This window comes from Macaca mulatta, chromosome 17 (genome assembly GCF_049350105.2).
Source record: "Macaca mulatta isolate MMU2019108-1 chromosome 17, T2T-MMU8v2.0, whole genome shotgun sequence".
Classification (NCBI taxonomy): Eukaryota; Metazoa; Chordata; class Mammalia; order Primates; family Cercopithecidae; genus Macaca; species Macaca mulatta.
Window position 1 is genome coordinate 90,306,781 of NC_133422.1, and position 12,361 is coordinate 90,319,141.

Sequence of the window (12,361 nt, forward strand, 5' to 3'; positions counted from 1 at the left end):
TATTTTATTATATTTGAAGCAATTGTGAATGGGAGTTTACTCATGATTTGGCTCTCTGTTTGTCTGTTATTGGTGTATAGGAATGCTTGCGATTTTTGCACGTTGATTTTGTATCCTGAGACTTTGCTGAAGTTGCTTATCAGCTTAAGGAGATTTTGGACTGAGACAATGGGGTTTTCTGAATATACAATCATGTCATCTGCAAAGAAGGACAATTTGACTTCCTCTTTTCCTAATTGAATACTCTTCATTTCTTTCTCTTGCCTGATTGCCTTGGCCAGAACTTCCAATACTATGTTGAATCGGAGTGGTGAGAGAGGGCATCCTTGTCTTGTGCTGATTTTTGAAGGGAATGGTTCCAGTTTTTGCCCATTGAGTGTGATATTGGCTGTGGGTTTGTCATAAATAGCTCTTATTATTTTGAGATATGTTCCATCAATGCCTAGTTTATTGAGAGTTTTTAGCATAAAGAGCTGTTGAATTTTGTCAAAGGCCTTCTTTGCATCTATTGAGATAATCATGTGGTTTTTGTCGTTGGTTCTGTTTATGTGATGGATTACGTTTATTGATTTGTGTATGAACAACTACCTTCTTTCAGATAAATTATCTCATTCTTGTCAAGTTGAATGGACATTAGACAATGTAAGAAGTAAATTTCTAGATTATACAGATTTTCCTGGGTGAGGATGAAAAGAATATTGACCTCATCAGGTGACCTTGTCAAGATATTTAATTTCTCTCTTCTATACTTATTATAATTTAATACACTATGGATGTTTGTTTATTTAAGTTTACTCCATTCATGAGGTTATTTGGAGGATGAACTAATGTTGGTAGCAATCTCACATATTCTCAGATAGGAGATTCCAGATAAGTGCCAAGTGGTAAGAACAAAACAGAGTTCAACTGTTGAATATTAAGAAAGTGTTATTCAGTGGTTTCAGTTTGTTCAGAAATAGTGTAGGCCACCTCAGATCACCAGAATTACTTTGATGCTTTTTGTTATGCTAGCATGACGTAAAAATCTGCTTGGGAACTAAATATTTGGCGCTGTCTTTTGTTTTTACTGACTAGTGTGTGACATCATGATTTCTGCCAGTGTGCCCTGCTTTCTGGTAATTCAGCTCTTACCTCCATTGCTCCTCTCCTTTTCACATCCTGGCTAACCTCTGATCAACCTTCAGAACCTGCATTCTTGGTGGGGTATCCCTGTTTTGGGTATTCCCTTTCCATCCTAACCCTACTGGGTGGTTTGCACCTGCTCATTTATTGGCTGGTCTCCTTAACAAGACCACAAGCATCTAGAAGTAGAAACGATGTGTTGCTCACTTTGGAATCTCTTGTAGAGGACCCATGCTCCATGACCCTTACAGCAAGGACGGTAAATCCGCAGTGTTGTAGGACTGTCTGCCTGTCTGTATCTCTCCTAGAATGGTAAGACGGAGCATGCTTGTGGTGATCGCCTAAAGGAACAGGGAGACGCAGCATGGCACACTGTTCAAGAATAAGGACTCTGGATCTAGGCTGCCTGAGAGTAAACCTTTGCTTTGTCACTTTCTAGCTGTGTAACCTTGAAGAAGTTACTTATCCTTTCTGTGCCCAGTGCCCCTCATCAGTGGAATGAGGATAATACATACTAGGAGGCTGTTGTCAAGATTAAATGAGATAGTATACTTCAACTGTTTAGAATCATGGTAGTTCATAGTAAACACTTACTAAATGCTAGCTACTATTTTTAGGGATACTGACTCTAATGCAGAGTATACTAATGTATAGTATATTACCTTATGTAGTCTATTTAGGTTAGCCACAGAGAAATGTATGTTGAAATGTTGGAGACCTAGTAGAAGAGATCATTTTAAGACACTTGGCTCTCAAGTAGAAGGCACATTTGAAGGGGACCTAACACGAAACCATAAGGCTTGGCTGGGTGCAGTGGCTCATGCCTGTAATCCCAGTACTTTGGGAGGCCAACATGGGTGGATCATTTGAGGTCAGGAGTTCGAGGCCAGACTGGCCAACAAGGTGAAACCCTGACTCTACTAAAAATACAAAAATGAGCTGGGTGTGGTGGCGGGTGCTCATAGTTCCAGCTACTCAAGAGGCTGAGGCAGGAGAATCACTTGAACCCGGGGGGTGGAGGTTGCAGTGAGCCAAGATTGCACCACAGCACTCCAGCCTGGGCAACAGAGGGAGTGAGACTCTGCCTCAATAAATAAATATATATATATAAAAAATAAAATAAATAAGGCTTGTGTAATTTAAAAATTGTTGGTCACCTCTGTCATAGCATTGAGTTAGAGATAAGTAATAATATAAAGTTGTCAACTGGATACTCTTGGTTCGATTCTAAAATATATTCAGGTAGCTACTTGAAGACTGAATAAAATGTCAGATACACTTTTGATTGATTGACCCAAGCTTCTTTTGCTGCAAGTCCATCTGTATATTTTTACCTCAACACAAAGCCATGTACACCCACATCCACACACGGATTCTTGACTCAAGCTTAGCAATACTGGCCATGCCCTAAGGCATCTCAGGACAGTATTTGTTATTTTAGGAATTTCCCATCTTGAAGCACAGTCTTCTCTGTGATGTCAGTTTATTCAGACTTAAAAGTCTGCATGTAAACCTGTTACTGTGCCTACTTTAACTATTATGACTCAGTGCCTCATTTCTCACTTACGGCCAAGCAAACTCCCCAATTATCCACACACGAATGGAGATGTGGCATGGATGGTGCTAAGCAACAGATTTGGTTTTGAATTGAACTATGTGACTTTGGGACCATGAGATGTTCCTTTTACATTACAGTTTACTTTGGCTAACAAAGAGTAGCCAACATTAGATTTAGTCCTACTGTGGATGGTTTTTAAATTCCTGTGAATAATTTTCAAGAATTAGTAGTCCTATGTAGACACTCACTGATCACTTTACACACTATTAGAGAGGCAGGTGGCGGAGAGGAGAAGGGTGAGGTTTTGGAGTATGACTCAGCTCTGATCCTGGCTGAATCCTCGTCCTCCTCTTCTGTTATATTAGGTAGAGTGCAGTTGCCTTGACTGGATAACAGAGGTAGTATTTCCTGTTCTGAATGTTAAGAGGATGAGAGAAGATAAAATATTGGGGAGATATTGGCCCAAAGATGTGAAATTTCAGTTAGATAGGAGGAATAAAATATATACATAATTTTAAAATGTATATATATACACACACATATATACATATATAGAGACCAGTTTTATATCTATTTATAAATTCAGCATTCCTGATTGCCTAAATATGTTTCCTGAAGTTACCTTTGGACAATGTGTAACATATTAGGTTGGTGCAAAAGTAATTGCAGTGTTTGTCATTACTTTTAATAGCAAAAACTGCAATTACTTTTGCACAGACCTAATATTTCTGCTTCCCTAGTTAGGTAATGAGCTAAATAAAATCCTTGAAACATGTTCATTTTAGAAAATAAAAAGAAAACGTCTATAAAGCATCCACCACAGCGACATATGGTAGGTAATCAATCAATGTTACCTGTTATTAATATATGCAACTTATAGAATTCTGAACTACCCTAATGAAAATCACAGCACATGGAAGGATAATGGGCGTAGTCTATTATAATCTAGCCACAGAAAAGCAGTTTTTTTGTTTAGGTACCCCCTACCAAATGTCTTTATTTTGGGTTTCCAAAATGTAAGAATTCTCTATGAAGTTTCCATATATAAGTAGACACTTATAATTTAAATTATTCCATCCTACTTTCGCCCACCATTTGGGAGGCACCTGCTACTATTTTGCAAGTCTTGTTGGATGCCTCGGGTAGGAAGTACTGTGGCATCTGCCAGGCAGTGGGAGAGAACCCAGCAGAGGGGGAGGCTGAGTGTCTCATAAGAGAGACTGGACTGTGGCAGCCTCAGAGACACACAGGATGAGTGGGCACCCCACATAACTGGGGCCCCAAAAGAATGAGGTGTATTTTGGGGAAATGCAGATAATTGCTGTAGAATACTTACTTATATAAAAATAAAATCAATTCATGCAGTTATATAGATCTTGGATTGTATTTAATATAAGACAATGCATTGAATAAAAAGTTTTATGTTAGACCAATAGAATTCAATTTTGAAATGTTATATTTGATAATATATGAGTGTACTTTCTGGATTTTAAACTTTGTAAAAAAAAAAAACTTATGTAGTTATTTTAAGGTAATTGGAAAATGTGTCTTGATTAAAATGAGGAGCAGGATACTATGTTTGAAAAACACACAATATTGAAGGATGGCAGAAGACCTGGCTTCTAGCTCTGTGACCTTCAGCAAGGTCACTTCACTTCTCTGGGGATCTTAAAAGGATGAGGTGCTTTCGTTTGTTAAAACCGATCTTGCTTTGTTTTGGGAGGGGCTGCTTTTTCCTTTTTCAGCTCCAACATGCCCTGATTCTAATTGGTATCCTCACCTCTTTTTGTGCCGGAAGAAAAGGCAGCCCGAGGGCATTCATTAAAAAATCCCGTGCCCTGAAGCTCTTGAGCCACTGAGAACTTAACGAGCCAGGGAGAGACAAAACTCCCATCTTTCTGAAATGACAAAATATGTTGCATCGATTGGGTTTTTTCTATTTATAAAATCTTTTACTTAAAGTGTACATAAAAGGATGATGGCGTGACAGTTAAGAGCTTCGGTTTGGAATCACAGTTATGGGTTTTAAATCATGGGTCTACCATTTATTTGGCTGAGACATGAAGGAACAAGTAATTTAATATCCCAGAGCTTTAGTTTCCTCATTTGTAAAATGAGGATAGTAATACGTATCTCCCAGGCTTGTGATGAAGATTGAATATCATAATGTTTGTAAAAAAAAATCTTAGCACACACAGAAACGTCCTAGTACAATGAGCTGGCAGTAATAGTAGCTGTTGTTAGCATGGACATTGACTTGAACCACATCTGAATGTGTTTGGGAGAACCGTGGTAATGTTTACTTTGCAAAAACATGCTCTTCTTATTGTTTCATCACACTTTACTGTAATTATTGGTTTAATGTCTGACTATCCCCAGTAGACTACACAATCTGGATCTGTGAGCCAGGGCCATGTCCCTCTTATCTGCCCTGAACACCTGATTAGCACAATACCTGGCATGTCATTTCTGTAGAGGTAACCAGAGGAGGTTATACCAGCTCCCCATAGATGGCAAACCTAAATCAGAATAGGGATTTGGGTGCCAGGAATACAAAAGTAGGAGGTGAAAATAAGTTGTTCAGCATTCCATTTCCTTAGGATTACTCTAAATGGCTAAAATATGAGTTGAAGTATGAAATGCATCAGAATCAAGGTCTCTAGGTTGGTGTAGCTCTGGCCAGCTCAACATGAAATGAGAGCCATGCACAACAGCCTACAGCACCACATACAGCCGGGTGGAGAGTGACTTCACCTTAGATCTTTATGGTTTCTTCTTTGAGAAAATTATAAGTCGTTATCTGTGTTTTAATTTCTGTCAGAAGTAAATTTGTTCCCCATTCCGTTTCTAAAGTCACTTAGTGACGTTATTAATGTATATTGAAGTTATACGTGCAGCTTTTGATTAGTCCATCAACCGAGATCCTCTAAAAACAATGTTTTCCTCCATAAATGAAGTTCTGTCCTCAACCTGAAAGTCATGGTTATGCATTGGTCCAGTGTCATGTAGATTTGTAACCTTTCATAATAATGAAGAAACTTTGGTGTTAGTCATAAAGAGGGCACACTCTGAGCAGGAAGGCTGGCCGAGGGCCAGGAGGATATTGTTCACAAAAGACCTGCAACAGAGAATCTGAAATTTGGATAATCTTACCAACGTGTTGAAATCAGCTTCTTAGTGTTACCAAAACGGAAGAAAGATTTCCAGACAGAGAGTAAATAAGTCTCCTAATCAATGTGAAAGAATATGTGCCTGGGAACAAACTGGAGTGGATATTATGTTCACCTCTTTCTCAGTCCTGTCTTTCAATAACACACGTCAGTTTTTTTTTTGTCTGTTATTTGTGTTTTTTTATTTTTATTTATTTTTGTGTGTGTTTTTATTGTACTTTAAGTTCTAGGGTACATGTGTACAACGTGCAGGTTTGATACATAGGTTTACATGTGCCATGTTGGTTTGCTGTACCCATCAACTCATCATTTACATTAGGTATTTCTCCTAATGCTATCCTTCCCCGCTAGCCCCCAACCTGTGTCCAAGTCTCATTGTTCAATTCCCACCTGTGAGTGAGAACATGTTGTGTTTGGTTTTCTGTCCTTGTGATAGTTTGCTGAGAATGATGGTTTCCAGCTTCATCCATGTCCCTGCCAAGGACATGAACTCATCCTTTTTTATGGCTGCATAGTATTCCATGGTGTATATGTGCCACATTTTCTTAATCCAGTCTATCACTGATAGACATTTGGTTGGTTCCAAGTCTTTGCTCTTTTGAATAGTGCCGCAATAAACATATGAACACATGTCAGTTTTTGCCAGATACACACAGAGAGGTGTGAATTAAAGTCACTGTTGACTAAGTTTGTGATATGTCTTTCACAGAAAGAAGGAAAAGTCTCTGAAAGAACATGCCACCAAATTAAAAAAAAATTCTGGGGTAGACATATGGTTTCTGAAATCATCTCTAAATGGATATTGTCTATTAAATGTTTGTCTCCAACATAATTCACACTGAAATTCAAATGGAAATGATTTTTTCCTTGGAATAGTGTCAATATGTAGTGACTTAAGATATTTTTCAAAAAGGGCCATGTGTGGTGGCTCACACCTGTAATCTCAGCCCTTTAGGAGGCTGAGGTGGGTGGATCACCTGAGGTCAGGAGGTCAAGACCAGCTTGGCCAACATTTTGGAAACCCCATCTCTACTAAAAATACAAAAATTAGTTGGGCATGGTGGCACACACCTGTAATCCCAACTACTTGGGAGGCTGAGGCAGGAGAATTGCTTGAACCTGGAAGGTAGAGGTTGCAGTGAGCTAAGATTGCACCATTGCACTCCAGCCTGGGCGACACAGACTCCATCTCAAAAAAGAAAAAGATACATAAAAAGGATATATTTTAAAAGATATTAAATATTAATATAAGCCAAACTCATGATTCCTAAATTCCTCCAGAAAGTTTCAATATGGCTTAATGTAAACCCACTTCCTCATCCACCTGGGTAATTTATCCTGTAATTTGTAGTAATACTGTATCTGTGTTTGTAATGCTTCTTTCAGTGAACTCATTGTGCCAAGCTATGCTTATGATTTCTATCATCTTCATCCCCCAACTGGCCACTCTTAATAATTCGATATTTATTTATTTATTTGTAATCAACCATGGTATCTGGCACTGGCATTCTATTTTAGTGAAGTTCAATATTTTCAGAAAAATCTCAGACCATGTTTTCAGGGCATATTTACACTAAGAGTAATATTAAGGTATAGTTTCAGGAGAGAAGATAGCCTAACCTGTACTGGGAAAAAAAGTAGAGAAAAATAGCAAGTGTTGTACAATTATAGTCATCCTATAATAATGCACTTCATGCAGAACTTTACAGTTATGCTCACTCCTTTAGCTGTCTGCAGTAAAAAGGGTGCCAACAGACAGATCTGATGCCATCTTCTAGGATTTCCAGGTGTTTCAGGGGCCAAATGACAGGCACCTCCAGTTTGGCAGGCATGCTGCTTGTTGCCGGTGCATAATCTCGTTAAAATAACATAAAAGCAGGGCTGACTGCAGGAATCCAGGGCGTCTTTTTCAGATGTGTAACACAATATTTAATGAAAGTATCTTTTCTGAAACTCCCAGTTCAGCATTCTCGATCTGGCCAACTCTTTTTTCACTTGTGGACTTCCTGCTCAGTCCTCCTGTGTATATGTGTGTGTGTATGTCTGTGTGTGAACTAACATGACAGCAAAAGCAACCTTTTGTTTTCTAACTACAGTCTGCCTACATGATTTGTGCTGCAGAACAGAATAAACACGTGGAAAGCTTGGCAAGGTTAAGGCAGAGGGTGTGTGTGCAGACCGAAGTGTTTGTATCCCCACTTATACAAACCCTCTGTCTCTGCCATTGCCCCTTAACGGAGCCCGCTTACGTTCCTCAGATGCCAGAGCACAGTTAGTGCTCCAGAGCGGAGGGGCTTCCCTCTAGTTGTTCTGTTGCAGCGGTTCCTTGCCCCATCGATCACCCTGATGTCCCAGGAAAGGCAACACAAGAGTGAGTAAAGAAAGGCTCACAGAGCAGCATTATTGTGCACATAACTCCATCCCAACTGCAAATGCACAAGTGGGCCCCGTGTCCCTGATCAATGTGATGTGTGTCTTAAAATACTGAGGTTCACTAAAATAGGATGCCAGTGCCAGGTACCATGCATGTTTGATTAAAAGCACACCCTGCTTCCTGCTCCCCTGGCTAGTGATGGGCCCATCCTATTACACCACTCTGCCTGCCACTCAGACCACACCAGAAAGCCTGCCCATGTGCAGAGCCAGAGTTCAGAGATAGTGACGCTTCAAGTAGGAGGGGGTGCAGCAAGGCTCAGGACAACCCCAGGCAGCACTGGGTGGCCTCGATCTGATACTGAAGCCTGGCCTTGGCTCTTGAACTTGGCTCCCCTGCGCCCTGGGGATGGAACTAACCTTGGGCCCTGTGTTGCCTTCCCCTGGACCTCTTACTCTCTTGCCTCATTTCCCCTATGGATTCTGTGCTATCAAAAACAGACCCTCCAACCCTGGCTTTATTTTACACTGAAAAGCACCGAGATTTCTTTTGTCTTGCAATGGAAGTTTATGGGCCCCAAATGAGAGTTACTCTTTATAAAAACAAACAAAAACCTAAAATCAACCTATTCTTCTGGAGAAAGCTAAACAAACATGAGAACACACATAGTCGCTGAGATTTTGGTGTACTTTTCTCATTCCTTGTTCTCTGGGTGAACTGAAAGGATTTCCTCTAGTCCGCTACTGTAAGTGATCTTGTTTTTTGTCCTCAGGAACACTGTACATACATTTGTTTCATGGCCTTCCCGGGGAAGGACTGTCTCGTTTATCTTTGCATCTGCTCCTGCTGTGGTCATCGGCAGAGCACTATGACCTGCCATCTGGGAGATGCTTAATAGTAATTTATCACTAAATGATAGCTATTGATTCATTTCCCCACTAGACTGCAGTGATTAATGACGATTTGCACATATCAGGTGCTTAGTAAACATTTACTAAATTGAACTAACATGACAGCAAAAGCAACCTCTCATTTTCTAACTACAGTCTGCCTACATGATTTGCGCTGCAGAACAGAATAAATAGATGGAAAGCTTGGCAAGGTTAAGGCAGAGTGCAGAGGAAAGGTGCTGGCTGAGTCAGGAGACCCTGGCTGTGACTACTTTTGCTTTGACCTTGCCCCCGTGGATGCCCTCATTTCCTTTCAGGATGTTGGGATGGTCTAATGGCTATAAAAACACTTTGGGAAGAGTTTACAGCATTTTACAGCCACAAGGCGTTATTATTTCCTTTACAGTCTTCAATAGCAAAAAAACATAATGAGCATTTAGTAAATGTTGACTCTCAGTGTTAAATACTGTTTACTCCCCAAATAAGTGAGCTGTAATACTTGTGTAATGCTTTCTCACAGGTATGAATTAGGAGCCGCTCTGTTTATTGGATGGGCAGGAGCCTCACTGTGCATAATTGGTGGTGTCATATTTTGCTTTTCAATATCTGACAACAACAAAACACCCAGGTATGAAAAAGAGACAAAAATGACCTGTTAAAAAGTCGAAGGCTATTCTAAATCATGACATGTGGGACAAATTTCAGATAGTTCATATGATTCTTAGAAACTTCCAAAACCCAGAATTGGAAAAGGTTAGGAGTACAGTTAATTTTCTACAGTTTTACCATTATTATATTCCAAAGAAAATTCTGTAAGTAGAAATAAGGGTCTGAATATGAGGACATGTTCTTCACTTTGGCCTCATCATAATTTTCCTGTAGGTAGGCAGGAATGTTGATGGCCTCCACTAAGTCTCCTAGGTTCCAGGAAGACGAGTTTTAAAACATGGTTTTGTAAGAGGATAACTGAACAAATGACCAAGTCATGAGTTTCTTCTGCAGAGAGTGTCCATCCCACCAGTTATTCAGAAATGACACTGAAAATACTTCTTGGGGCAAGAGAGAAGAAAGCTATCTAAGAAAGAGGAAGACTTACATTTAGATATTGGCAAAGACGGGCTGAAACAGTTTCTTCCCATTTTTGTTTGCCCTATGCGTAGAATAGAACCTACCAAACTATGTTTTACCTTTCAGATACGCATACAACGGGGCCACATCTGTCATGTCTTCTCGGACAAAGTATCATGGTGGAGAAGATTTTAAAACAACAAACCCTTCAAAACAGTTTGATAAAAATGCTTATGTCTAAAAGAGCTCACTGGCAAGCTGCATCTTGAGTTTGTTATAAAAGCGAACTGTTCACAAAATGATCCCAAGGCCCTCCCATAATTAACACTCAAAACTATTTTTAAAATATGCATTTGAAGCATTTGTTGATTGCAATGGATGTAAGTGTTCTTACACAGTTATATACTAATCATTTTCTGTTGTGGCTTTCTATAAAAAATAAACAGGTTATTTACAGGATTTGTAAAATGTTTTCTACATTTACTACCAAAAGTTCAAGAAGTATTCGTACTCTAGCCTTTTTCATCATTCATAGATAGAAGTCTTCGTACCCACTCCTTATGTTTCTTTTCATTCATACACAGGTATATAAGGAACAATGTCTTATAAACAGCATGGCGGCAATCTGAGCATATTCCTCAAAAGGTGTCCAGGTTAAATAGACATGTTACTGGCTGCATACAGGCAAATTCTAGGTTTTTGTTGTTGTTTTTAGTATTCTACAACGTGTATTTAAAAAGCTAAATATTTTTGTGGAAGCAGCAAGTTATCTGGCATAACTTAACTTCTACAGGATCAGAGAATCTTGCTCATTCATGGCCATATCCACATGCCCATGGCCACTCAGTAGATTGTTGAAAAAGCAAAGCCACACCATTCTCTTTGATGTATGCAGAGTTGCGTAGCAGGGGATGTTCTCTGATTTATTCCACTGGCACCATTAGTGACTGTTTAGTTGTTTTCATAAATGATGCTGTGATGAAGACTCATGTACATATTTAGCAAATGTTAGTTTCTTACATGTGTCTGTCATGACTGTAATTCATTACGACTGCTCCAGGAAGGGCTAATGGGGCCAATATATTATTGCCTGTCATGTGGCACATCCATGTGAAGGGGCTGAGCGTCCCTGGCACAGAATGCAGAGCCCTGAACTAGGGTATCAGCAGAAGCTGAGATAGAGATATTGGTCGTGGTTGACTGTGGAGCCAATTAAAACCTGTTTATGCCTAGTGTTCCATTATTGGAACGCTAAGCATGTGGGAGTTATTTATATCCTACTGCTCAAGGTCACTGCCAAGGTCTGATTGGAAAAATTCAAAAAATTGCAACCTTAGGCGTAAATGGGTTAAGGACATCCCAAGCCCACGTGGTATGTGCCTCACTCAGAACTGACGGGCTGAGTTCTATCTAGTCTGTCTTCCAGGCCCTGTTTATGGAACCAACTGGATAACTGAGACACTTGTCATTTCTAAAGACATTTAAGTTGTTCCAGGGATTTCTGAACAAAGACACAGCCTTCCTCCTACAGCCAGCCCTATATAACATGCCCACAAGGGCAACATTTATCACAGTTAATACATGCCTTTCATGTCCTGTCTCACTCACTCCTCACAGCCATCCTAGGAGATACATACTGTTTTCATCCTGCATTTACAGAAACAGAAATGAAAGCAGAGAGCTTAAGTAATTTGCCACATGTGATGTCAAAACTAGGCCTTTGAACCAAGACAGTCTAGGGTAAAATATACTTTCAAAATATGAATAAGAATTGGTATCTGTGTTATCTTTGAGTAAGAAACTGTCTGATATGAATCACAACATGGATGAATGTAGTATTTTCCTGAAGTGTGAAAGACTTAAAAGAAAAATCACATTGTTCAGAGGTGCTCAATGGAAAGAAAAGGAAATGAACAAGTTTGTTAAAAATAAAAATAAAAAATTCCATACCTTTATAATCCTTGAAATATCTTTTGCAGAAATACAAATTAACTGAAAGACATAAAGGTAGATTATGTCCTACAGGCCAGTGTGGGACAGAGTTGTATGGGTTTGCATTTCAAACAAATTTGTTATTCACAACTGGTGAAGATAACGCTTAGATTATACTGAAGAATTTAGGGAGGGTGGGGGATGAAGGTCCGTTAGAAACCAGAAACACATTAGTTGGGCATCAGCA

At 39.5% G+C, this 12,361-nt stretch overlaps 1 protein-coding gene across 4 annotated transcripts in view; it reads left to right on the forward strand.

Moving 5' to 3' along the window:
- CLDN10 (claudin 10) overlaps window positions 1–12,137 on the forward strand; it is a 142,203-nt gene extending 130,066 nt beyond the window's left edge. For all 4 annotated transcript variants that reach the window (XM_015121318.3, XM_077973864.1, XM_077973865.1 and 1 more), the window contains exons 4-5: window positions 9,635–9,742; window positions 10,309–12,137. In XM_015121318.3, coding sequence (XP_014976804.1) covers window positions 9,635–9,742; window positions 10,309–10,423 — 223 coding nt within the window. In that variant the 3' untranslated portion in view covers window positions 10,424–12,137. The remainder of the gene's footprint in view (window positions 1–9,634; window positions 9,743–10,308) is intronic.
- The last annotated feature ends 224 nt before the right edge of the window (window positions 12,138–12,361 follow it).